General features: G+C 54.1%; 2 protein-coding genes across 7 annotated transcripts; both read left to right on the forward strand.

The window, feature by feature from the left end:
- Nucleotides 1-6,671: 6,671 nt before the first annotated feature.
- SLC11A1 (solute carrier family 11 member 1) lies at nucleotides 6,672-16,274 on the forward strand. Of its 3 annotated transcripts, none has more exons than XM_019741843.3 (15): nucleotides 6,672-6,815; nucleotides 7,366-7,499; nucleotides 8,286-8,408; nucleotides 8,708-8,827; nucleotides 9,622-9,728; nucleotides 10,153-10,223; nucleotides 10,547-10,614; nucleotides 10,771-10,926; nucleotides 11,562-11,720; nucleotides 12,598-12,687; nucleotides 12,825-12,944; nucleotides 13,373-13,522; nucleotides 13,885-13,958; nucleotides 14,371-14,524; nucleotides 14,655-16,274. In XM_019741843.3, exons 1-15 carry the CDS (start codon nucleotides 6,803-6,805, stop codon nucleotides 14,763-14,765), a joined length of 1,650 nt encoding a protein of 549 aa, XP_019597402.3. In that variant the 5' UTR covers nucleotides 6,672-6,802; the 3' UTR covers nucleotides 14,766-16,274. The 3 variants fall into 3 exon arrangements, with proteins under 3 accessions (XP_019597402.3, XP_074169363.2, XP_074169351.2); XM_074313250.2 differs by having other exon boundaries at nucleotides 6,685-6,815; nucleotides 7,276-7,499; XM_074313262.2 differs by lacking the exon at nucleotides 13,885-13,958 and having other exon boundaries at nucleotides 6,680-6,815; nucleotides 7,276-7,499.
- A 2,420-nt stretch (nucleotides 16,275-18,694) lies between these two features.
- CTDSP1 (CTD small phosphatase 1) lies at nucleotides 18,695-25,037 on the forward strand. 4 transcript variants are annotated; one of them, XM_074313270.2, is made up of 7 exons: nucleotides 18,695-19,556; nucleotides 20,935-21,083; nucleotides 21,525-21,629; nucleotides 21,747-21,803; nucleotides 22,344-22,511; nucleotides 22,639-22,824; nucleotides 23,374-25,037. In XM_074313270.2, the coding sequence occupies exons 1-7, from the start codon at nucleotides 19,490-19,492 to the stop codon at nucleotides 23,500-23,502; spliced, it is 861 nt and encodes a 286-aa protein (XP_074169371.1). In that variant the 5' UTR covers nucleotides 18,695-19,489; the 3' UTR covers nucleotides 23,503-25,037. The 4 variants fall into 4 exon arrangements, with proteins under 4 accessions (XP_074169371.1, XP_074169378.1, XP_019597406.1 ...); XM_074313277.2 differs by having other exon boundaries at nucleotides 18,702-19,556; nucleotides 21,528-21,629; XM_019741847.3 differs by having other exon boundaries at nucleotides 18,731-19,556; nucleotides 22,419-22,511.
- Nucleotides 25,038-25,778: the final 741 nt, after the last annotated feature.

Here is a 25,778-nt window from a genome sequence, read left to right on the forward strand (position 1 = left end):
AACTTTTTTTTTTTTAAGGTATAACTCACTGGCTCTGTTTCATTTAACAATATATTTTGAAAATATTTCCCTATCATTACACAGTCTTCTATTTTGCATGGCTTTGCCATAACGTAACCAATCTCTATCCCTTCCTCCCTTTTTATTTATTTATTTAGTTTTCTATCATAAACAATGTTACGTTGAACTTCCTTGTAGCTAAATCGTTGCATACATCAACATTTATTTCCTTAAGGATATATTCTGAGAAGTGCAGTCATCAAATCGACATTTAGGCTTTTGTTTGTTTTAACATATACCAAACAGGAGGCCAACTAGGCCAGAGCACAAGAGGGCAAGAGAGGCTGGTGATGAGGGTGCTCAGTCATTGTGAGGCAGGCAGGGCTGGACCACAGAAGGCCCTCGCTTGTTCTTTTACTCTGTGGAGAACTGAAACTGAATCTGACCCAGCCCAGTGCACCCAGAATATGCATGCAGAGATCCCAAGATCCCCCTGAGCCCCTGATATTCTGTAGCAGTGGGAGAGAGGGGAGGGCCTTCCTCTGCTGAGCTGTCTTTCATCAAGTGACTTGGGAAGGAGTCCAGCCACTTCCCTGCCAGATCTGTGACACTCGTGTCAAAACTGGCTTGTTTTTAGATCACAACATTTGTCCCTGGAACTTCTATGACCCCCTCCTCTTGCTTAGTAATACCAAGATATATATTTCTCTGAACAAAGAAAAAACAAATGTTGGGCACTTCTGAAGAGCCGGGGACTAGGCTAGGATGTGGGACTGCTAGGGGGGCATCAGGGTTGGGTTCTGCTGCATGGCACACAGACTAGAAGAGACGAGACGTCATTCAAGGATCCCATGGATAAATGTAGACCATGGAAAGTGCTAACAAGGAAATGCATACATGCAATTTAGAGTGTTTAATGCTGACTTGATCTAGTGTGGGAGCCCAGGGAAGCAGAGGGAAATGAATCATAATAAAAGAGCAAGCCCTATGTAGCACTTACTATTCTAATCCCTTGACACATGATAATTCATATGATTCTCACAACACCCCTATCTGGCGGGTTCTATTATTATACCCATTTTACAGAGGAGAGAAAGGTTAAGGTCAAGGCGCACACCTGGTTAATGGCAGAGCCAGGATTTGGACCCAGGGAGTCTGGCTCAGGTCCATGTATGAATCCACTCTGACAAACAGATCAATTGCCAGAACAGAGAAGAGAGATCTTCCTGCTTTAGATACATCCAGAGTAGGCTTGACTGTATACTGTCTTTTCCTTTCCCCAGGCTCCCAGAAACTGTTCCACTCCCTATTGCATTGTCACTGACAGCAGCTTCACTGCTGTGAGTTGCCTAAGTAGACAGGGAGGGCACTGTGCTGAGGGAGCACACAGCCTGGCCCTGGAGAGATCCAGGAAGGCTGCTTGGAGGAAGTCACACCAGACCTGAGTCCTGAAGGAAGGCAAAGGGTGTGGAGGATGTTTGAAGCAGAAGCAGCATAGGCAAAGTCCTGGAGGTGAGAAGGCACGAGCAGTGAATGTCTGCGCAAAGGCAAGCGGTTCAGGACGAGATGATGAGGGATCTGGGAACCCAAGTAAAGCGTTGCCAGAATCTGGGACACTGAGAGACCCTGGAGGTGGGTTAGGCAAATGCCTGAATGCGTTTTTTTCCCTCCCACAAGAAGCCAGAATGAGAACAGATAACCAAAGAACAATGCCACAGATAGGTGAAGTCTTACAAGAAGAATCTCACATTTTGACATTTTATGACAAAATCGAAAACCAGGGCTGGGAAGGCCCTTGGAAGTTACAGACATGGCCTTATGAATCTTGGTCATGCTCCTCACTTTAATAATCCTTTGGTTAAATCTGCTGTTTCTCCAAAACCAGAATTTGTGACAAAACCCATTCTTGTTCATTGGGTGGTTTCCCTTTTTGTTTTATGATACTCATAAATTGTCCTCTGCTATTTAACCATCACAAATGTCCCATGTTTGAGCTACACTAAATCCAAAGTCTTTGGGGACAAGTCTGAGAATGAAACCGTCGCGAGCATCAGGGTTTATAACAGAAAATGCATTTGGAGTTCTGAAGAACTGACAGTGACCAACGACACCCTAGACCCAATTTACAAAAGCAGCTAACGGTACAGAGATAGACGCATACAAGTATATAGTGAGCCTCATACAAATTCTTTGAGGTAAGGATTTTATCCCACTTTACAGGCGAGGAAACTGAGGGCCTAAGAAACTTGCCTAAGTCATAGCACTAGTCAGTAAGCTTCAGACTCAGGCCATTTGACTCCAGAGGCTCTGGTAGGGAGGTTTTTAAGGCAATTTTTATTGAGGTATAATATCATTCAATAAGACACAGTCTTTCCCTCCATTTTAAAAATTCAGATAATTGCAGATTTGCACGTACTTGTAAGAAATAATTCACTTTCCCGCTCACTTTCCTCCAATGGTACCATCTTGGGAAACTATACAATATTACAATCATGATTTTTTTCCACTTTTTTGGGTGGTAAACTATACATAAAAGTTACCCTTTTAACCATTTTTAGTTGTATAATTTAGTGGCATTAAGTATATTCACATTGGTGTGCAACCATCGCCACTATCCATTTCCAGAACATTTTTATCATCCTAGAAAAAAACTCTGTATCCATTAAACAGTAACTCCCTTTTCCCCCTTCCCCCCAGCTCCTGGCATCTATCATTCTACTTTTTGTCTCTATATATTTGCCTACTCTAGGTACCTTATACAAGTGGAATCATACATTTTTTTGTCTTTTTATGTCTGGCTTATTTCACTTAGCATGTTTTCAAGGTTCATCCATATTATTGCATGCATCAGATTTCATTCCTTTTTAAGGCTGAATAATATTCCATTGTTTGCATATACCACAGTTTGTTTATTCATTTGTTGATGGACATTTGGGTTGTTTCCGCCTTTTGGCTGTTGTGAAAAATGTTATGAATGTGGGTATACACGTATCTGTTTGAATCCGTGTTTTCAATACATGCAAGATATAGACATTGAAACAATCCACTGATCTTTTTCAGATTTCCCCAGTTTTACTTGATCTCGTGTGTGTGTGTGTGTGTGTGTGTGTGTGCGTGTGTGTGTATTAAGTTCTGTACAATTTTGTCAGATGGGTGGGTTTGTGTATCTACTACCACAGTAAAGATACTGAACAGTTTCAACACCACAAGGACCTTCAAGTTGCCCTTTCATAATCACACCCACCTCCTCTGCCCCCCCCACCTCACCCATCTCTACCCACTGGCAACCACTGATTCGACCTTCATTTCCAAAACTTTGTCATTGCAAAATGTTATATAAATGGAACGCTTTGCGATTGACTCTTTTCACTCAGCATAATTTCCTGGAGATTCATTCAAGTTGATTGTGTGGGTCAATAGTTTGTTCCTTTTGTTGCTGAGTAGTAATCTGTGGTTTGTATTGTAGTCAGTTTAACCATTCTCCTATGGAAGGACAATAGGGGTTGTTTCCAGCGCTGGCTATTATGAATAAAGCTGCTATAAACATCCATATACAAGTTTTTGTGTGAATGTAAGGTTTAATTTCTCTGGGATAAAGGTCCAGGAGTATGTTTACGGTATGGATAGCCCATGGTTTGCTCAATCACCTATTGAAAGACAATCTGGATTGTTTCCAGTTTGAGCCATTATGAATAAAGCTGCTATAAAAATTCATGGACAGATTTTTGTGGGAACATAAATCATCATTTATCTGGGAAAAATGCCCAGGAATGTAGTTGCTGGATCACATAGTAGTTGCATCTTCAGTTTTTTAGGAAATTCCCAAACTGTTTCCAGGGTAGCTATACCGTTTCACATTCCCATCAGCAACACATGCGTGATCTAGTTTCTCCACATGCTCTCCTACTTTGGGTGTTGTGACTATTTTTTTATTTTGGTTATTCTGCTAGGGACGTCGCTAAATCTCATTATGATTCTAATTTGCATTTCCCTAACGGCTAATGGTGCTGAACGACTTTTCATGTATTTCTCTCCTATCTCGACATCCTGTTTGGTGAAATGTCTGTTCATGGTTTTTGCCCATTTCTAATTGAATTGTTTGTTTTTTACTGCTGAGTTTTAAGAGATTTTTCTATTTCTAGGTACTGGTCCTTTGTCAGATAAGTGGTTTGCAGATATTTTCTCTGAGTCTTTAGCTTGTCTTTTCATCTTCTTAACAGTGTCCTGCACAGAGCAAAAGTTTTTAATTTTGATGAGGTTCAATTTATCAATCTTTCCCTTTATGGGTGCTTTTGGTGTCAATTCTAACAAGTCTTTGTGTAGCACTAGATCCTAAGGATTTTCTCTGCTTTTTTCTTAAAAGTTTTATATTTACATTTAGGTCTATGATCCATTTTGAGTGAATTGGGCTTCATGAAATTTCACCCCATGCATGCAGGGTTCAATACCAGCAACAGCTCCAGGTTCAAGGGGACGGCTGTGTAGCTTCCTGCTGTCTGATACTCTGCCCAAAAGCCTTGCTCTTAGCCATTACATTATATTACCTCTCCCATAAGTTAGAGGTTGTGCAGGGTAGAGGTCAGTCATCAATCAAAGACACTGAGTTCCTAACTATAGATAAGGCCCCCCAAGAATGCAAAGAGGATAACATCTGTGTTAGGATTCTCCAGAGAAACAGAACCAATAGAAAATTAGAGGGAAGATAGATGATAGATAGATAGATGATAGATAGATAGATAGATAGATAGATAGATAGATAGATAGATAGATAGATAGATCAAGAACTGGCTGACATGAGTATAGAGGCTGAGAAGTTCAAACACCTGCAAGCTGGAGACTCAGGAGAGCTGATAGTGTAAATTCCAGTCAAAGCCAAGTCTGAAGGCAGGAGAAGACCAATATCCCAGTTCAAAGACAGTTGGGCAGAGAGAGGAGAGAGAGAGAGAGAGAGAGAGAGAGAGAGAGAGAGAGAGAGAGAGAGAGAGAAAATTGTCCCTTACTCAGCCTTTTGTTCTATTCAGGTCTCCATTTGGTTGACTAAGACTCACCCACCTGCGGAAGGGCAATCTTTACTTGTCTGCCAATCCAAATGTTAATCTCCTCCAAAAACACCCTTACAGACACATTCAGAATGTTTGACCCAATATCCAGTCACCTGGTGGCCCAGGCAAGCTGACACATAAAATTAACTATCACAACAACCTACCCCAGCCATCCCCACATGAGCCCAAGGTAGTGATCGGGAAATGTGTGCAAACCTAGAGGTCAAGTTTGATGATGGGCCTTTGAGCAATAGGATTGCACAGTGACAAACCATGATACTGCTCCCTGACCCATCACTCACCCCTTCCCTCCACCCGCTTTCCACTCCCTCCAGGCTCTCCCATCAATAAGGAGTCAGGGAATTGGCTGCCTCCCCCACCCTGGCTTTGGCTAAGAGTGTCCCTGGTTAGAGGGTGCCACCGATTTGGGGCTTAGCAGAAACTGCTGCCTCTGGCTGAAGGCCTCTCCCTTCACAGCTGCTCTGGGGGAGCCTGAGAACCTGCCCTGATTTTCTCTGAGTTTTGAGGTATCAGATTTTGGAATTGGAAACCCCATAACAATTCAGGTTTTGAATCTTCTTGTCTGAAAAGGAAGGCTACAGGGGAGAGGACATGGGGATGTGGGGAGGAGAACACCCTGAGGAAGGGAAGTGGGGAGAGTACAGGAGCTGGCAAGGAGGAGAAACTGGGAGCTGGAAGGGTCTTGCCCACCATTTTTTCAGAGGTTACAGAATAATAAGTAGAATCCAGCCATAGGAATATTTTGTTTAGATTAAACATATTTGTTTTTGACCCTAGTGTTCAAAAAGCATATGCTGCTTAAAATTCCAAAATTTCCAGCATCTTTGACAAATCAGAAAATATGGTGACAGTGGGCCCACAGGACAATTAGCTGGAACTCCGTAGGCACTGCCCTCTTCAGACGCAGTATATGACCTCTGTTTTTCTCCACTGGCCCCCACTCTCTACTGTCCCCCGACACTGAGGTTCAGCATCATTTGTCATTTAACACTGAGCTGGCACTGTTTTTCTTATTCCCAACCTGTTTCATAGTTTATCTTTCCTGCCTGGACTCCTTGGGCATCTAACATTCTAACCTCTTAGCTAGTCTGAACCCTTCATTTAACAGAAGAAACCAGCTCAGAGAGAGGACACAATCTGGTGACAATCTCAAGTGAATCAGTGGCAGAAGCTGGACCAGGATCCCAGTGCCCCTTCCTTCTGAGGATGTCCTCGGCCTGAATTTTGAATACATGTCCCTTTGGTAGTATCCAGAAGGTCTTTTCCTCTGAGGCACTCAACGGGAATCTGAAGGCTGGGTAGCCACCAGGACTCCCTCCTCTCTTTAGCCCAACCAGTGGTCATGGGACTCCAGACTGAAGAGGTGAAGGGTCTAACTACTTGTGTAAGGGGGCTGTCAAGTGATCCAGATGTGAACGCCCAAATTAGCAGGAAGTATCTTGAAATCAGAGCTAAATTGAGAGGCATAGAACATGGGGTTCCTGGAAGGGGGTCAGAGGTACTGTGGGGGTCAGGCCAGAAAAGGAACGAAAGTCCACACTCTGCCAACCAGACCTTTCCGCCAGAGCTGGCCACTTCTGCCTTTGGAAAGTGTTTCACAATGTCCCGTGTGTGTGAGGACAGCCGAGCTCAGCTGAAGATGGGTAAGAGGGTGTGGGCTCACACACTGACATCCAGAGAGGAGACATGGTCTGAGAGGCTGCCCAGATACCGCGCGTACACAGAGTGCCTGACTTGCTATGATCATGGCAGGTGAGTAGCCGCCTCCAGGGATGGGGAGCGGGGAGAGTCAGAGCGACAAATGAAGCCTTTGGTCTCCCCATGGGAGTCCTGGTCTAGACCACAATTCTGGACACGAGCCTGGGGTTGGGCCCTTTGCATCCCCAAGGACAGAGCGTCCCTTTGTCTGATCTCTGTGTATTTGAAGCCCTGGAGCTTCCTCAGCTGCTGGAGGAGGCAAGGGTGAGGCAAGGGGCATACATGTTGGTGCCAATTAGCCCTCCTCAGAGCCCAGCGTCCCTCTCCACGTTCTCTGTGGCAAGAGAGATCTGGATTTGGGGATTCTCTGCACACACATGGAAGGAGAGACATTCTGAAGGCTCTACTTCCCACATATCTTCTGGGACATTTGGTCAAGGGGTGAAGGTGATGGACCCAAGATGGGAGTCAAGGGTTCCTATTCAGTTGGGCCTTGATTTCTCTACTTTCCCAGGAGGAAGTGGGGGAAGAACACAAATGACTTTAGCCCTGGGCCACCAGAAAGAAGCAGGTCACTCACCATGCCTCATGGGGCCTTTTGCAGGTGACAGTGGCCCCCAAAGTCCAAGCAGGCCCACGTATGGCTCCATCTCCAGCTCATCCAGTGCAGAGACACAGCAAGCACCTCCTGGAGCGACCTACCTGAGTGAGAAGGTCCCCATCCCGGACACAGAACCGGTGGGAATGCTGGAAACTTCCTGGGCTCTTTCTGGATTGATAGGATCGTATGGGATCTCAGGGACTGGGGGAGGATGGTCGTCTGAAGACCACGGCAAGTCCCTTCCAGCTCTGACACAGTGCAATGCCCTTTTCCTGCTTCTGTCCCCAGAGTTTATCATTTCTAAAAATTATCAAGTGGCTTTCTGGATGAATTTTGGCCTTCGTATGAACGGAAAGGGACTTGGGGTGAATTCAGGTTGGCGCCTCAAGGATTTGTTGTATCATAAAAGGAAAGAACCTGGACAAGGGCATCGGGAGAAGTGAAGAAGGCTGCAGGCTGGCTTCTAGGCTGCTTCTAGGGCGAGGCTGTCACCCTGCATTTTCAGCATCTTTAGCAGATTCCAGGCTGCCATGCCTAGCCCTGGAATGGCTCACATCAGCTCAGTGAACTCCAGAGAGGAGGGCCTGTGGTCTGACAAGGGGCTGGGGAGGGAGGAGCTGGACCAACAAGGCTTGACCCCAGGAAAGCCTTCCTTGGGGCTCTGAGGATCTAGAGTCAGGGCCCGCACGGGGCAGGCTGATCAGGTGTAGACAGGCTGCCGAATGAGATGGATCTATAGAGCTGACAGGCCCTCACTCAGTGAATCCTATTGGCTCCTCCCAGTCCATGCCTTCCATTAACCCAGCTCCAGAAATAGGGAATGGAGGGTAAGGCTGGCCAGCCTGGCTGATGAGCCCCTTGGGCCAAAGCCAGCTGTTACAGCTCCTGTACTAAGGACCCCCATCCCCCACTCCCACCTGCAGGGCACGTTCAGCCTGCGGAAGCTGTGGGCCTTCACGGGGCCCGGTTTTCTCATGAGCATCGCTTTCCTGGACCCAGGAAACATCGAGTCGGATCTGCAGGCTGGCGCTGTGGCTGGATTCAAAGTGATTTTGTCTGGACACTGTGGGGAGGGGGGTGACCGGACTACGTGGGTGGAGACCCCAGCTTGCCGCATTTCCCCAGAGAGGCATGCATGGCTGGTGTTCCTGAGAGAAGATGTTAAGTTTAAATGGGCCAGAAAAGGACCCCCAGGGCAGCCCCGACAGAGCGCAGGGTGTATGGGAGTGTGGGGAAGGTTCGTCTTTTTGCTCCGTCTCCCCTACCCTCTCCAAGGAGTGTCCTTGGCTAGAGGTTGCCACCGATTTGGGGCTCTGCCTTTGGCTGAAGCCCTCTCCTTTCACAGCTGCTCTGGGTGCTGCTGTGGGCCACGGTATTGGGCTTGCTCTGCCAGCGACTTGCTGCCCGGCTGGGCGTGGTGACAGGGAAGGACTTGAGCGAGATCTGCCATCTCTATTATCCCAAGGTGAGCTTGGTGGGCCTGGACAGGAAACACCCACAGGCCCCAAACCCAAAACAGCAATTTACAGCTTCCATGATCAAATAAATACATCATCTCAAGTAGGGTGTCACAAGTCCATTTGATAGATGAGAAGACTGAGGCTCAAACTAATAGCACACAGATTGAGGCATGTTAGACATGCCATGTTCATTTTATAGAAGGGGCAATTGAAACCTGGAGAAGGTCTGCCCTGGGAAAACCAAGGCAAAAAATAGGTAGGCATCAGCTCAGGATGGTCATTGACCGGGGTGTGGGGGTGACACTGGGGGCTTGGCTGTTGTCGGTGTCCAAGCAGGAAAACCGAAATCCTGCCATTAGGTATTTCAAAGGTATTTAATACAGGGATGTAGATGCAAAGATGTTGGAAGGGCTGGAGGAGCAAGGGAAAGAGGTGTTACCAAGAGGTCAGAAAGCTGCCGGGCAGGAGCCAAGGAGCCATCATTTTCTGTGGAGCTTCTGGGAGCACTGCCCCCCCCCTGCTGAAATGGCCACCAGTGCTGCTGGAGTCCAGCTTGCCTGGTGCTTTTGCTGATGCCACTGCCGGAAACACCAGCAGAAGCAGGGGAAAAATAATTTCTCCCTGCCTTTTAATCTCCCGTGTTTCGTGCTAAATCTAATTGGAAACCAGCTGGCAAGGCTGTCTTGCAAGTGTAGTTTGCAGGCTTCCAGCCCAACAGTACAGTGCTGAGTACGGAAGGTAAGTGTAGGTCTGAGCCAAACAACTGGCCCAGCCTTGATGAAGGTTGCCTCCTCCCCAGGTGCCCCGCACCCTAGTCTGGCTGACCATCGAGCTCGCCATCGTGGGCTCGGACATGCAAGAGGTCATCGGCACAGCCATAGCCTTCAGTCTGCTCTCGGCTGGACGGTACTGCCCCAGGGGCCCCAGGACTTCAGTCCAGTGCTGGGAACCAATGCTACTTCTTCCCCAGGCCTTGTACTTCCCTGAGTCCATTTCTGACTCAGAGGGTCCCCTCTGACTCAGAGCTGTTGCCCAATTTGTCAGATGGGGAAACAGAGACCCAAACATTATTTGTCTAAAGTCACACAGATGGCAGTGATGATGCTTTCAGGGCTGTAACCCCAAGCTGCCTACCACGCTGGTCCCCCACCCAACCTGGTCCTTCCTCTCATGTTCTGTGCCATTCTCCATCCTAGCACACTCCCACTGCCCTCTGGGGCCACTTGGGTCTCTACTCCCAGGACCCCAGATTCTACAGCCTTCAGGCCTGAGGGTGGGAATTTCAGACCCCTGGACCAGGCTGGGCTGACCCAGGCCACTCTGGTTTCAGAATCCCTCTCTGGGGTGGCGTCCTCATCACCATCGTGGACACTTTCTTCTTCCTCTTCCTCGATAACTACGGTGGGTGTGCCCCTCATCTCAGAGGGGACTGTCCTGTGGGGTGGGCAAGTGACTGCAGGAGCTGGCTGACCATCTGGGTTGTTCTGGGGAAGGGTTCTGGGCAGAGCTTCCTCACTGGCTGTGTGGCCTTCTTCAAGTTACACAGACTTCTGTTTCTTCACCTAGAACATGGGGAAAAGAATAGCACAGACGTCATAGGGCTGTGGTGAGGATTCACTGAGTGCGTGGAACGAAGTGCTCAAGATTTCGCCATTAATAATTGCCGATGTTACAATATTTTTGTGGGTTTTTGTTGTTGTTCTGCCCCTTTGCTTTTTCCTTAGGGTTGCGGAAACTGGAAGCCTTTTTTGGATTCCTTATTACCATTATGGCCGTGACCTTCGGCTATGAGGTGGGAAGCCAGAGGTGCAACCCTCCCCCCCCAAAGGCCACCCCTCTCTATGCCCCCAGCAGAGTTTGAGGGGCCAGGGTCGAGGGTTGAGGACCATGGGGGTAAGAATAACTGCGCAGGGGTGGGGTTTGGGCTGACAAGTCTCCTCCCCCACAGTACGTAGTGGCGCGTCCAGCTCAGGGAGCACTTCTTAAAGGTCTGTTCCTGCCCTCGTGCCCCGGCTGTGGCCAGCCAGAGCTGTTGCAGGCTGTGGGAATCGTTGGCGCCATCATCATGCCCCACAACATCTACCTGCATTCGTCCCTGGTCAAGGTGAGGGGGCGGGGCAGGGATGGAGAGATGCCTGCTCCCTTCTGAGTCACACTGGCCCTGCCTCCTGCCTGGAGCCCCGCCCCTTTGGCTCCTGGCCTCATGATTTTAAGCTGGAAGTGAATCATTCTCTATTTGTTCAATATTTTAATAATTGAGCATGTACTGTGTGCTGGGATCTGGGGGTCAATGATGAAAAGACAGACAAGTCCTCTACCTTCCTCGAACTTGCATTTTAGCGAGGGAGACAAACCATGAGCAAGTAAACAAAGGAAAGAACTACGGATTGTGCAAGGCGCTCTGAAGGAAACGAAACAGAGAAGCGTGGTAGAGAATGACCTGGAGGGAGCTACTTTAGGAAAGGTAGCCAGGAGCGGTCTTTCTAAGGAGGCTACCTTTGAGACAAGAAGGAGGGGAAGGAAGATCAGGGGAGAACACCGTCTAAGCAGAGGGAATGGCAAGTGCAAAGGCCCTGAGGAGAAACAGCTGGGCTTGTAGGAAGGGAGTCAGCTGACCTGGGCCTGTCCCAGATGCCATAGGGGGCTTTAGAAAGAACTGACGTTTGGGGAATGAGAGTGGAGAATTTTGGGGTGGCTCTGAGAGACTTTGGTTCCTCCCCCTGCCTTTGACATTTATAGTCTCGAGAGATAGACCGGACCCACCGGGGGGACATTCGAGAAGCCAACCTGTACTTCCTGGTTGAGGCCACCATTGCCCTGTCTGTCTCCTTCTTCATCAACCTCTTTGTCGTGGCTGTCTTTGGGCAAGCCTTCTACCAGCAAACCAACCAGGACGCGGTGAGACACACCTCCCCACGCTGTAGCACGCCCCATGCACAGGTGCCCTGCAGGCTTTGTGGGGGACTCCAGGCAATGCAGCTAAGCCCTTTGAGTCTACGCCCTACACTTTAGGCACTGGTGGGGGGAGGGGTCTGTGACCCTGGCCTCTGGCTGGGATGCTCCTCCTCACCCCACTGGGGAGACACAGCTCCCCCCAGGCAGGATCTTAGAAGGTCAGGGACTGAAAGGCACACATGTCCAAAGGAGGGGCCTGGAAGGAAGGAGCCGAGTTGGAGGACTCAGCATTCCAGCTGCAAACCGCAGGGAGGGAGTTCTGGGAGGAGTGGGTACCTGGGCATGAGTGTGGAGTGGTAACGTGCACAGTCATTTTCTTCTCTGAGTCTTCTCTCCTCATAATCTTCATTAGCAGATAAACCGTCATTAATACAGCAAGTATTTACTGAGCATTTCTTATGTATCAGGCAGTGTCCTAGACCCTGGGGATACACATGACTGCTCCATTGCAGCTTAAATTCAGAGGGCAGCGAGCAGACAGGAAACGAATCAACAAATCAGTACAAAAGGGAAGAATGTGGACAATGTTGTGAAGGAAATAAAGGGGGTGATGAAACATCATTGGGGGTGTGATGAGGGAGGGGCTAGTTAGCCATGGCAGTCAGAAGCGGCCTCCTGCTTGGAGGAGGCGACATTGGAGCTGACTCTGAAAGAGGAGCCAGCAAGCTCCTCCCTGGCACTCTGGGATTTGGGGGCTGTGCCTGTCTCTCGTGCTGAGTGGGTCTCTGTCATGAGGCTCTAATAACGGCTAGCCAGTGTTGGGAGCTCACACTGGTCAGACTCGCCCGCTGCGCCAACAGTTTGCCCCTGCTGCCCACAGTTCAACGTCTGTGCCAACAGCAGCCTCCACAAGTACGCCAAGATCTTCCCCATGAACAACCAAACAGTGGACGTAGACATTTACCAAGGGGTAAGTGCGAAGCACCCGCAGGCTTGGAAGGGTTCGATCCAGCAAGGCTCCTCGCCAAGCTCCTCGCCAAGCTCACCTCAGGGGCGGAGCCTGCGCGAGGGGCGGAGCCACCGGTCTGACCGCGCTGTTCCCTCCAGGGCGTGATCCTGGGCTGCCTCTTCGGTCCTGCAGCCCTCTACATTTGGGCGGTGGGTCTCCTGGCGGCCGGGCAGAGCTCCACCATGACCGGCACCTACGCGGGACAGTTTGTGATGGAGGTGGATGGGCCAGGGAGGGCCAGGGGGTCCGAGGTCAACAAGCACACTACTGGGGGCTCAGACGCGGGCCTCCTTGATCCTTAAACAGCCCAGATCCTAAAGCAGCCATTATAAGCCCCACTTTACATATGACAAAACAGATTCAGAGGTGAGGCGACTGGCCCGAGGTTTCAGACCCAGGACTAACAGGAGCCCTTTCCCTAAAACTCTTTAGTCTTCAGCAATCAGTTGTGGTAGGGGAACCCCCTAAACCATCCTCTCTTTACCAACTAGGGACAGAGCTAACCCCCATTTCAGAGATGGAAAAACAGAGTTCCCCTAGGCATGAGATAGGCTGCGGGATGACAGACGTCCCTCCTCTGGAATCCCCAGTTCTGCGCCCCGCCACTAAGGTGCCCCCCCACTAAGGTGCCCACCCTCCACTCCAGGGCTTCCTGAAGCTGCGGTGGTCACGCTTCACCCGAGTCCTCCTCACTCGCTCCTGCGCCATCCTGCCCACTGTGCTGGTGGCTGTCTTCAGGGACCTCAGAGACCTGTCAGTCCTCAATGACCTGCTTAACGTGCTGCAGAGCCTGCTGGTGAGGGCCTCTCTATCATCTGCCCCTGCGGAGTTCAACAGGAATCACAGCAATTCCCTATATTGAGCCGACCCCCCTCCCAGGCACAACCTAAACACACCTTGCCAGCGAGGCTCACATAATCCTCACAGGCAGCCCGGGGCTAGGAACCACCATTATCACCATTTTGCAGATTGGAAAACTGATGCACAGTTAAGTGACCAGTGGCAGCTCTGGCATTAGGTGGAGAAACTGAAGCTGGGAGTGGTTAAAAGACTTGCCCATGGGCACAGAGCCTGGCAGAGGATGATGAGAGCTCCGGTCCCCTCCTCGTTGTACTCTGAGTTAGGGATCCTCAGCCCCGTCCTCTCACTTCTCCCTAGCTTCCCTTCGCTGTGCTGCCCACACTCACCTTCACCAGCATGCCCACCCTCATGCAGGAGTTTGCCAATGGCTGGTGAGTACTGCCTCTCCCAGGCACTGGACTTGCATTACTGCATCTGATCCTCACAACCACCCAGAGGTAGGAATTACCATTATTATCCCCATTATCCAGATAAGCTCAGAGAGGTTAAGGAACTTGTCCAAGGTCACACAGCTAGCAAGTGGGTAGCCAGGACGGGAATCAGGGTGGGGGCTGTTTCTAGAGCCTTGATCAGTTCACCCTCACCTCAGACTCTGCTCTTGCCAAAACCCATCAGGGTGGAATCTGGAGGGACCAGGAGGCAGAAGTGGGTGAGGGTCTGCTCCAGGTCCCATAGCCCAGAGAAGTTGGCTTTGTGTGCTACTCTCCCCACCCCTGCTCCAGACTGGCTGTGGGCACGGGAGCGGAGATGCAGCCAGCCCTGAGCTTCCTTCCTGTCCCCCAGGCTGAGCAAGGCCATCACTTCCTCCATCATGGCACTGGTCTGTGCCATCAACCTCTACTTTGTGGTCAGCTACCTGCCGGGCCTCCACCACCCCGCCTACTTTGGGCTTGTAGCCCTTCTGGCCGCAGCCTACCTAGGCCTCACTACCTACCTGGTAATGTAGGGTCAGTGGATGCCTTGGGGATGGGGAGGCAAGGAGAGGAGGCACACGATTGGGGGGGGGATGGACTGGGGCTTCCCCAGAGGTCTTGTTTTCTCCCCACTCATGATGGCCCCTCCCTCAGGTCTGGACCTGTTTCATCGCCCACGGAGCCACTCTGCTGATCCACAGCTCCCACCGACACTTCTTGTATGGGGTTCCTGAAGAGAAGCAGAAGGGGGAGCCCTCAAGATGAACTCCCACCCAGGCCTGACTAGGCTGTGAAATGAGTGGGGCAGACTGGACTTCTGGTCATAAGGGTGGGGGCTGTGGAGGCAGAGCAGATGGAGTGGGCGTTTTGGAAGCAGGTCAACCTGAGTTCCATAGAGACCTGCTGTTTCCTAGTTTAGACAAGTGATTAAGTTCCAGGTCTCAGTGTCTTCATCTGTGAAATGGGACACCAACCTCGCAATGGATGTAAAGTGCTTTAACACAGTGCCTGGCACTCGGACTTAAAAAAAAAAAATCATCCCCAAAGTACTTATTGAGCATCTGTGGGAGTCACCTGACTGACCTAGTTGGGGGCAGGACACAGGCTTCAAATAGCATTTAAAATAGAGCTGATAAATGCTAAACAAGGCTAGTTTGCTTCTCGCCCAAAAGAGCAGGGGGAACGGAAACAGGGAAAGCACGAAATCCCTGAACTATCCAGGAGAGCACCCTACTCCGTCTCCTCCTCTTGCTGTCTCCCTTCTATTCTCGCTGGGGTGGTCTCAGCATTTTTGTTCCACCAGCAACCCTTTTTCCAGGTAGTATAACCGAGGCGCGGTTCTCCCTCGTTCAGGCGCCAGGTCGTAAGGAACCCAAGAGTCTGTGCCTCGGAAGTCCAATTCATTTGCCATCTCCCCAGGGAACCTGGCGGCTGGGACTCCCACGCCGCGCCGTTAACTCTCCCTGGGCGCTGACTCCCAGCTCCCCTTAGGGGCAGGGACGGTCCCGGGCGCCTGCACTCCCCGCGTCGGCCTCACCCAACCCGGCCAAAGAGGAGAAGGCGGGTACTCGGTGGGGGTAGGAGGAGCTGTGTGGGTGGGGAACCCCCTCTGCTGCTGGGAGCAGCCCGGCTATCCTTCGCCTCATGCAGGGGCTGCACTTTACAGACGCTCCCTGGGCTGTTTCTAGGCTCCCCCAAGTCCTTCCTCCGGCCTCTTCCCGTCGCTCCCACCCCAGCCCCAGAGCTGCGGAGAGCGGCGATAAGGAGGGGTCGCCGGACTTGTCCCCTGGATTGAGCCCGGAGCGGGCGCTGTGCTTGGAAGCACCCCCGATTTCCCGGGGATCCGGCGGGGCAAGCTCCGCGCTCAGGACGGGGCGCTTGTTTATGAGAAGAATTTCCTCTTTCTTAAAAGGGCAACAACGGCAGTGGGGCCCTCAGGGAGGGACGGAACGGAATGGGACGGCTCTGGCTCAGTCAGAGCAACAGTGGCAGAGGTTACCTGGGCAAGAAGGCTGTTCAATAATCCCCTTACCCGGACTTGGCCCTGGAGAAGATGTGGGCCCACGCCAGCTGAAGGAGGGGGTGGGTAGAGGTCCGATAGTGGAGAAAGGCATCTCCTAGCCTCTTCTTCAGCTTCTTGGAGGTGCCTCCAACTGTACCCACTGCACACCCCTCTGGTCAGTTCTAAACGTAGGTACTAAATGGGCACCAGCCCTGTGTTAGACGTGGGGGAGGGAGGCAAAGTTCTAAATTAAAGACGTCCGCTCTCAAGAAGTGTGTGTGTGTTGGGGGACGAGGGGTGACGGGACAGCCAAGTAAATAACAAATCACTATGTATAGTAGGATGGAGAATCACTGATGTGTGTGTGTGTGTCGGGCACACCTGGGAAGAGTGAGGCTAGGGCCAGAGAAAGGAATTCCTGGACAGATTTTGAAAGCTGAATAAGCAAGAGGGGGACAGAAGCATGACAAGAGGGGGAGGGGGTGTAGGTGCGCAGAGTAGTGCAATTTGTGGGGAGCTCTTAGATCTTCTGGAGCAGGAAGGCCACCCCAGAGGAATGGGCAGTCTGGCCATATGAATAGTTAAGCCTGGGACTTAGGGCTTGGGGGCAAGGACGACGGGGGGGGGGGGGGGGGGGAACCACAGGAACCGGTAAGGAGCTACCCTGGGCCTGGGTGAGGGGTTAGAAATAGGTCAGGCCAAGGTCAGTCATTTCAAGGTAAAGGGAGGCCACTAAAAAAGTGCTGCCCACCCCCCCTCCATACCCATAGCAGCTCTGGTCCTCCCATTCCCCAGGCTCAGATCTAACTTGAGTGGGTGGGAGTGGCTTGGCATCTTGATCAGGCAGGAGCCTGCCCAGGGCGCCCTGCCTTTCAAGGCACCCCACTCCATTTTACCAACCCCATTTGGCAGATGGGTTAGCTGCGTGCTGGATGGGGAAAACCCTTGTCCACGGTGCCAGACAGAACCAGGTGTTTCCCCATTCACGGTCCCCATGACTCTGTTCCTCCTGGGGTACAAACCCATGAAACGGGTAAGAATAGACATTGTAGGTGACTCCAGCAGCTGGCGTAGAGGACAGCAATGGGTGTGGACTCCCCTGCCCCGCAGTGAGGAAACCCGAAGAACCCTCCCAACCCTACAGAACATTTCCACCAACGCCTCAGTCCCCACAGTCGCCGACCCTGCAAGGCAGGGGCCTTTCTGACTCACTCCGCAACCACCCGCCCAGACTCCCAAAACGAGGGTGCACCCTGGCAGTGCCTGGGAGCCTGGGAGGAAAGCAGGTCTCCCAGGGGAAGAGGCTGCGCCAGCAAAGGCTTGGAGGGGGCAATAGGGGTGGAAGACGAAGGGAATTGCGAGTGGGGGAGGGGCGCAGCGGCCCTGCCCCCGCGTCAGCTCCTCTGACCGTCAAGGGGACAGCCAGTCAGGTTTCTGTCCTCACGGAGGAAGAAAAGGAGGGGCGGGAAGGCGAGTCGCCCTGCTCAGGCCAGGGCTTCATTCGGTCTTCGCCACATTTCCTTTTGGGGTCAATGCGGAATGGGCCTCGGAGATAAAACGGAGTCGTCCCCACATCCTCGGGGCCTGCCCAAGGGAAGGGGCTCCGCCTGGTGGCCAGAATCCCGCCTCTGCCTCACTTTAGGGCTGGGTCAAGTCACTTCACTTCTGGGAGCTCAGTTTCCTTATCTGTAAAATGGAGTAAGAAAGGGGTCGTTCCTAGAAGTAAATGAGATGAGGGGGCGTAGCCAGTGCGGGACCCAGACCAAGCACTCGCTACACGTTAGCGATTACGATTAAATGCAATAAGGGCGGTCTTGAGGGCGCCGTGAGAGCAGGAGGGGTACCGTGGGGGTCCAGTCTGGGGGTGGGGGGAGAGTCACAGCCCAGGATCACCTCCTCCGTTCTCCTGTCGTTGCACGCAGAGCTGGCGCGCCTTCAGGCAGCCGCCGCTCTCCTCTGGCCCCGGACCCCGCGCGGGGCCTCCCCTACCCCGATCCCCCTCCGACGGTCTAGGAGGATTTGAGCCGCGCTTGCACCCGGCGGCTGGACCCAATAGGACGCACCCGCCCCGGCCCCGAGGCCCGCGGGGGAAGGAAATGCTGAGGCGTGTTTGTCAAGGCTTGGCGTTATTATTTTTTAAATTGTGAACACAAAATAGTAACGACGAATGAAAGGAATTTCATAAACGGAAAAAAATAAAAACAAAAAACTCCACCCGTAGCCCTCACGGCGCATAACTTGGAAGTTTCCCTCGTGAAGAGTCCGTGTGCACACGGCCCCAGCGCCGGCCAGGGTGTGTCTGCAAGGACCTGGGTGGAACCGGTGTTTAAAAGCCTCCAAAGAATAGATGTCTGAGGCCCCCACGGTCGGCACTGGGTCCGCAGGGATTAAGAGCCTACTGTGTGCGGGTGCCATCACACACACGCACACCACCCCCAATAATCACAGAGTGGCCGACGTGGGAGCAGAGGAAGGGGGTCTGGGAAGGCTTCTTGGAGACTAGCATTTCATCGAGGTCTGTGGGATTTGGCTTCGCGAAAGGGGAGGAAAGGGAGGAAGCGCATTCCAGGCAGAGGGAGCATCACGGACGAAGGCGCCTCCTGGGGGAAACGCTAGGTGGCTGGCGTGGGCGCCAGGTGGGGCAGTTGGGAGAGGTCAGCAGGGGTCATCCCGGGGCAGGAAGTTGGAATTTTCACGGCCTACAAATACAGGTCACCTGGTCCTGAGATTGCGGTGGGTGATTCTGGTCAATAGCATAACTGTGTGGATCTACACAGATGTTCGAGGGAGCAAAGAACCACCGCTCGCTCAAGACACACTGCGAGGTGGCTCCTGTGACCATCGGAGAGAAGGCCCGTTTTATAGACCAGATAGCGTTATCCCCATTTCCCAGATGAGAAAACTGAGAAGAAACTTGTCCCGGATCCTCGGAATGCGCAGAGGTGGAGCCGAGCGGACCTCTGGCACGCCCCGGCGTGGGCGCTCCCAGCGGGTGGGGCAGGCTCTGACCCTCCACGCTGGGCGGCCTGGAACGTTGGGCCGGGTGTAGGTCCTGCCACGCAACCGCAGAAGCTCCCCGCAGGCTGACGGCAGGAAGGGAGGCGACGTCCCCTTGAGAACCGCGGGAACACCGGCGGGCCCGCCTCCCCGCCAGCCGAGCCGCGCCTGCCCCAGAAGTGATGAAAGCAGCGGCGGAGTCCAGGTCACACCGAAGCCGTTGCCCTTTTAAGGGGGAGCCTTGAAACGGCGCCCGGGTTCCATGTTTGCATCCGCCTCGCCGGGAGGAAACTCCATGTTGTAACAAAGTTTCCTCCGCGCCCCCTCCCTCCCCCTCCCCCTTAGAACCTGGCTCCCCTCCCCTCTGAAGCTTGCGGGGATCCCTCCCTCCCACCCTTCCCCTCCCCCCCGCGCCCCGATTCCGGCCCGAGCCGGGGGGGAGGCCGGGCGCCGGGGCCAGACTCCGGCCGGCGCGCAGTGCGCCGGCCCCATGGACAGCTCGGCCGTCATTACTCAGATCAGCAAGGAAGAGGCACGGGGCCCGCTACGGGGCAAAGGTAGAAGGGCCGCGCGGAGGGGGCCACAGTCGGGGCCCCGCGGGAGGGGAGGAGGAGGGGGTCGGGACCCCACCCCAACCCCCGGGCAGCCGTCGCAGCCTTCCCGGGCGCCCGCTTTGGCGGGACTCGGAACTCCCCACCTGAGAGGGAGCGGGGAGAGAGTTTGAACTTGGGGAGGCTCAGAGACGCGGGGCGGGGCCTGGAGCCTCTTGGGTGCTCCGGTCTATTCGAGGTGGGGAAACTGAGGCAGAGGTAAAAAGGGGGCTCCTTCCGGGTCTCGCAGGCTGGCAGTGCGCGATGCCGGATAGTCGCGCTCCCCACCCGCCCCCCGATTGGCGCCAGTGAGGCTGAGAGATGGGGAGGGGGTTGAAGAGGGCGCCTTCAGGCCACCCGCTGAGACCCCGCCCCTCTCCCCCCTCCCCTGGGCTGCAGTCTGGTTGGGTCGCGGGAGGGGGCGCCGAGGTGACAGCAGGCTGGGGAGGGTTGGAAGGATCTCCCGCCAACACAGCCACGATCCCCACAAACTTCCGCGTCAGACGTGGAGGCGCTAAGTCCCTCAGGAGCATAGACAGGGGCAACTACTTCTAAAAGTATCCAGCGCGCCCGCGGGGAGACTCGTGCTTTGGGCAGGGCACGAGGCGGCCTGGCTGCAGGCCAAGGGGCACAGGGCCTGTGCATACACGCACCGACCCGGGAAGCCGTGCCTCGGGCTGGCGGGCTTGGGCTGGAAGTCTGCCCCTCCCTGTCCTGGTGTTGATTTCAGAGGCTAGAAGTCCCTCTAGGTCTGCCCACCTCTGGTCTGGGTCTAGCTCCTCCCGGGAACCGGGGGGTCGGGGGCTAGGTGGAGAGGGGGCATGTTCAATCAGCTGACTTATTCCCCGCTCTAGGTTGGAGGTCTGGGCCGGGCAGGGGCTGAGGAGGCGGGTCGGCGGATGGCCGCTGGACACTGGCCCCAGGTCCACCCTTGCCTCTCAGTCCAGCCTCAGTGAGGACTTTGGACTCATGGGGGTGGAGAGTATGAAAAGAGAGCGGGAATGGGTCCCAGGGCCACAGGCCCCAGTCCTCCTGAGCCCGACTGAGCAGGGTCTGCTCAAGTAAGGTGGGAGTCTGGAAGCTCCCCCAGTGGGGCTGATCCCTTAGCAGTGATGGAGGCTGGGAGGAAAAGAGAAAGCACTCTTGGTACTCTCTCCAGCCAGCGCACTCCCTAATAGGGGTACCTCTGTACCCACCCTAGAATGGCTTGTGGGAAGCAGAGGGGTGGCCTGGAGCTACCTGAGTGTGTCTCCCTTCATGAAGGGGGCATGGCCAGACCCTCACATTCTAGGGGTTGGCACCTGGGCACATACGCACGCCCCCACCTTGGGCCTCCCTACTTCAGGTGACCAGAAGTCAGCTGCTTCTCAGAAGCCCCGGAGCCGGGGAATCCTCCACTCGCTTTTCTGCTGCGTCTGCCGGGACGATGGGGAGCCCCTGCCCACCCACAGTGGGGCACCTTTGCTCGTGGAGGAAAATGGAGCTGTCCCCAAGGTGCGTGGTGGCTAGGTGGGGGCTGCAGGAGCACCCGAGTTCAGCCCAGAGAGGATTTAGGGGAAAGGGCTTCTCATGGCCTGCCTGTAAGCCCTGGGAGGTCTGGAGGAGGGTGGAGCCCTCTCAGGTCCTCCCATCTTGGCCCCAGAAAGTTCTGAGGCTGCCACCTGGGGGAGGGCCCCTCAGCCACCGGAATTCTGAATTTCCCCATCATAGATGGAAGCCGTTCTCTGCCTTGGTTTCCCATGTGGGGAAGTGAGGCCTAGAGAGCCAGGGGTCCTGCCCCAGGCTCCAGACTTGGCAGAGGCAAAGTGGGGTAGGGGGTGGTCTCTTCCCATGTCCTTGTGGCTCCCAGGTAGAGGACTAGGGGAGGGAAGACCTGTGTAGTAGAAATGATGGGTGTGAGAGAGGAGCCCCAGCCAGCCCCGCCCATCCCCACAGCAGACCCCAGTCCAGTACCTGCTCCCCGAGGCCAAGGCCCAGGACTCAGACAAGATCTGCGTGGTCATCGACCTGGACGAGACCCTGGTGCACAGCTCCTTCAAGGTGGGCCCTGCCTGGCAGCCCCCAGCCGGGGGGTGCTGAGGGGGCTTGCCCTGGCCTAGGAGGGCAGTCTCTGTGGGCTTCGCCCCAACTCCAGCCGCTCTTTCCCCCCCCTCACAGCCAGTGAACAATGCTGACTTCATCATCCCTGTGGAGATCGATGGGGTGGTCCACCAGGTGAGGGGCTGGGTATTGGGGGGGAGGTGGTGGGCTTGGCATTTGCCATTGAAACCCCAGGCTCCTCCCAGCAATCCTGAGAGTCCCATATAGGTCTTAGATGTGGAATATCTGAGGCAGAGAGAGAGAGAGAGAGATGCCTGAAGTCATACAGACCCTCAGGGACTTAACTCCAAGGCCTGCAGGGAGTGGGGTTCTCCTTGGCACCCCCTTGCCCCACCTTGCCCGGGACCCAGTTCAAGTAATTCAGGATAGGTTGTGTGCCATCCAGCCTGTTCTCCATTACTTGGCTCGGGGGCCGGTGCCCTGCAGCCTTGGGGTGAGGGGGCTGCCCGCAGGCTCCCCCGTTTGGCTGAGGCCTCGGTGGGGCAAGAGCCTGGGAATTAGTGATTCCCCGAAGCCTGGAGTCGGAGCTTCGTTTTTATCCTCTTCGGGGAGGGTGGTAGTTTCTCCAGCACCAGTTGGGTAACTCATCAAGTGGGTGCCTCACAGGGCTTGGGAACAGCCTGTCCCCTGTGCTCCCTCTGCCTCCTCTGCCAGCTCCCTCCCAGCCCTCAGCTACCCCAGCACCCCCAGCCTGTAGGCCAGCAGTCCCCTCACTGGCCCACCCCCCAGGTGTATGTGCTGAAGCGGCCCCACGTGGATGAGTTCCTTCAGCGAATGGGTGAGCTCTTCGAGTGCGTGCTGTTCACCGCCAGCCTCGCCAAGGTGAGTCCGCCATCCTCTGAAGGGTTTCTGGGACAACCCTGCTCTCCCCTCCGCCTCCAGCATGTGACCTCTGGGCAGTGATCTCGGGGGCTCCCTGGGCCCCAGATGACTCACCTCCTACCTGCAGTATGCAGACCCAGTCGCTGACCTGCTGGACAAGTGGGGGGCCTTCCGGGCACGGCTGTTTCGTGAGTCATGCGTCTTCCACCGAGGGAACTACGTGAAGGACCTGAGCAGGCTGGGCCGTGACCTTCGTCGGGTGCTCATTGTGGACAACTCGCCTGCCTCCTATGTTTTCCATCCGGACAACGCTGTGAGTGCCTCATGGGACGGGGCTAAGACCAAAGACAGGAGTCAGTCTGTTTGGGCCGCCTTGGTCCCCTGTTCCCAAGCTGGGCAGTGTCCCTGGCCTGGTGCCCTCCTATTCCTCTCTCTTCCCTCTCCTCATTAACCTGTGCCCACTCACTTCAGACTTTATCTGTCATTCGGTCCCTTCTGCCTGTGTGTAGAGGGCTAGGGTCCCCGCGGGGCATTGCAGCAGTTGCAAGTTTTCAAGCTGCCAGTTGTAACAAGTTAGTGGGTCACAGAAATAATTTAGCGGGTCCTAGTTGGGATTTTTTAAACAATGAAACAGAATAGGCAATATCGGAGTGCTTTACACACAGTAAAGTATCATTTCGTAAAAAACTTGCTTTGTTATATACGTACATGTGACTTCCTGGGGGCTGCTGTCAAAATGTTTGCAAACTGGGGAAGGGGCTTCCAGGAGGTGGCCCACCACGCAGTGGGTGCTCAGGGCTGGCCTGGATACTCTGTGCCCAGGGCACCTGCCCCCCTCACCACCCTCCACTTATCTGCCCAGGTACCAGTGGCCTCATGGTTTGACAACATGAGTGACACGGAGCTCCACGACCTCCTGCCCTTCTTCGAGCAGCTTAGCCGCGTGGATGACGTGTACTCAGTGCTCAGGCAGCCACGGCCTGGCAGCTAGTGAGGCGCCCTGGGGCCAGGACCTGCCCCTGACCACAGCTACACCCTTCATTCGTGGACTCCTCCTTAAGAAAACCCAGCAGCCTCGGCCACCTCAGCACCATGGGGAAGTGGGCAGCAAAGGGGGCAGCAGGCTGCACCAAGGACAATGAGACCTGGGTCCCTGTGTCAGTGCCTTAGAACCTCCTCCCTCTTCTAGGGGGACCTGTTGGGACCTGCGTGCTGCTCCCCCTTTCTCTTTCTCTCTCTGTGCTGCCATGTTTCTCTGCTGCCAAATTGGGCCCCTTGGCCCTTTCCAGTTCTGCTTGGGGGAGGGGAGGGGTTCCTGCTGCTCCATGCCTTGGGCCCCCAGCCTGAGAACGGTGGACACAAAGTGCCTTCTATAGAGCCCTCTTCCCCCTCTGGTTTTCCCTGAGCAAGATAGGGCCAGCTGTGACCTGGAACAGTCTCCAGGCTGCTGGTGGGGGAAGAACCAGCCTCCCCACCTCCTCCCTAGGGACTGGGACAGCTTCCACCTTCACTGCCTAGAAATTGTGGGCAGGAGGGGAGAAGATCTGTTACCACTTGTGAAGGGAGCAGGGGTCTGTTCTTCAGGACCCAGAGTCCAGTTTTTCTGGACTCATCAGCAATTGAGGGCTGCTCCCTGTATCACCCATGCCCTGACCCCTCACCTCAGCCTTGACCACCCAAGGCCCTGGGGCTTGGCTCCTCCAGCTCTGAGTGTGGGGGCATAGGTAGGACCCCTTTGTGGTGCCATATAAATATGTATATGTGTATATAGATTTTTAGGGGAAGGGGAGAGGGAAGGGTCAGGGTAGAGACAACCCTCCCTCACCCCTTTCTTGGGCCCATAAATTCGGGGGGAGGGAGGGAAAGGATTTTTACATTTTTTAAACTGCAATTTTCTGAATGAAGCAAGCTGGCCAAAGGGGACCCAGGCCCTGTCCTCTGTCCCTCACACCCGTCTTGTTTCATTCATTCATTCAAATCACATTTATTGAGCACCTTCTGTGCCCAGCCTTTGCTAGGGCTACCAGCTGTGTGTGTGGGGGGGGCTCTCTATACCACCTAACTGGTGCCTCCCCCACCCAACCCATACTTCACCGGTGCCTTTAGGGGATCTGTAGGAGGTGGGACCCTTGTGGGGCTTGGGGGTCTTCCTACCAAGCTGCCCCCTTCCCCTGTGCCAACCCACCCTCTACAGCCCCCTGACTAATCCCCTGCTGGCTGGGGACAACTCCCAGGACATCCTGCCTTCCAGCCCTGCCTCCTTTACTTGGAACCCCTCCCCCAAATGCTGGGTCTGGAGGTCAAGGCCTTGGGCTCTCCCCAGGGCCTAATGGTTAAGGGGACCCACATACCAGTGCCAACGGGGGTATCAAATGGAGACGTCATTGTCCCTCCTCCCCCAGAGAGCTGGGGGGTGGGAAGGAGGGTATGCAGGGTCTGAATTGGGTGACCCTCCCATTTAAGTGCCTTCTCTGTGATGGAGAGCCCCTCAGTGTGATAAGAACTAAAGAGAAAGCCAGACCCCTATCCTGCCTCTGTGATTATTGGTGGGGCAGAGAAGTGGGGAGTGATTGTGTGTCACATGAAGCCACGCCCCACTTCAGCAAAGCCTTTGGAGGCAGTGGGGTGGTCCTGGAGAAAGGGCTGCCTTAGGTCCCTGGGGCTTCAAGTGTGAAAGTGCAAGATTAAGCGCACTGCTTTGAATGCTCTGAGTACTATTTAATTTTCCAACTTCTCTCGGCCTCAGTCATCAGAGCTGCACAATGGAGATCGGTCCTCTTTGCAGAATTGATTCAATGCCTGCACTTTGAGAACTGGATAAGATTAACTCTAAAGCTAAGCTGAAATGCATCCTTAGGGGAGGCCCCTGGAAGGTATTTAGAGACAGGAGGGGTGTGGTTTCTGTTCCAGAGTGGAGGGGAGGGGCTCTTGAGGCACCAGTAGGTGGAGGTCGGGAGCGGGGCGAGTTACTGCGAAGCCAAGTTCAACTCCAAACGGAAGAACTTTGAACGGGCTTGACGTGGGCCGCCCTGGCGGTGTTGCAGGAAGAGCTGGCAGGCTGAGGCGTCAGGGACTCTGGGGCGACTGGGTGGGGACGGGTGCTTGGTCCCGTTCCCCTCCGTGCTCCCTCCCCCTATCCGCCCCACTGGCCGCACCCTTGCATGAGCCTCCGGCCCACTTCCTGCCCCCGCCCCTTCGGCTCAGGCAGCACTTCCTTTGCAAAACTGGGCAGCCCCAGGCCCTGGCAGGAAGTGCCCTCTTGGCCCG

This window comes from Rhinolophus sinicus, chromosome 17 (genome assembly GCF_057876585.1).
Source record: "Rhinolophus sinicus isolate RSI-liver-muscle chromosome 17, RSI-T2T, whole genome shotgun sequence".
In the NCBI taxonomy this organism is placed as follows: domain Eukaryota; kingdom Metazoa; phylum Chordata; class Mammalia; order Chiroptera; family Rhinolophidae; genus Rhinolophus; species Rhinolophus sinicus.

Excerpts from the sequence above, each read along its gene's own strand:
- SLC11A1 (XM_074313250.2), top strand. Across the intron at positions 13,959-14,370 it reads CAGGAGTTTGCCAATGGCTG|GCTGAGCAAGGCCATCACTT; the intron begins GTGAGTACTGCC and ends CCTGTCCCCCAG. Across the intron at positions 14,525-14,654 it reads TAGGCCTCACTACCTACCTG|GTCTGGACCTGTTTCATCGC; the intron begins GTAATGTAGGGT and ends CCCCTCCCTCAG.
- CTDSP1 (XM_074313270.2), top strand. The coding sequence starts at position 19,490 with ATGGACAGCTCGGCCGTCATTACTCAGATCAGCAAGGAAGAGGCACGG. Across the intron at positions 21,804-22,343 it reads TCGATGGGGTGGTCCACCAG|CTCCCTCCCAGCCCTCAGCT; the intron begins GTGAGGGGCTGG and ends CTCCTCTGCCAG. Across the intron at positions 22,825-23,373 it reads TTTTCCATCCGGACAACGCT|GTACCAGTGGCCTCATGGTT; the intron begins GTGAGTGCCTCA and ends TTATCTGCCCAG.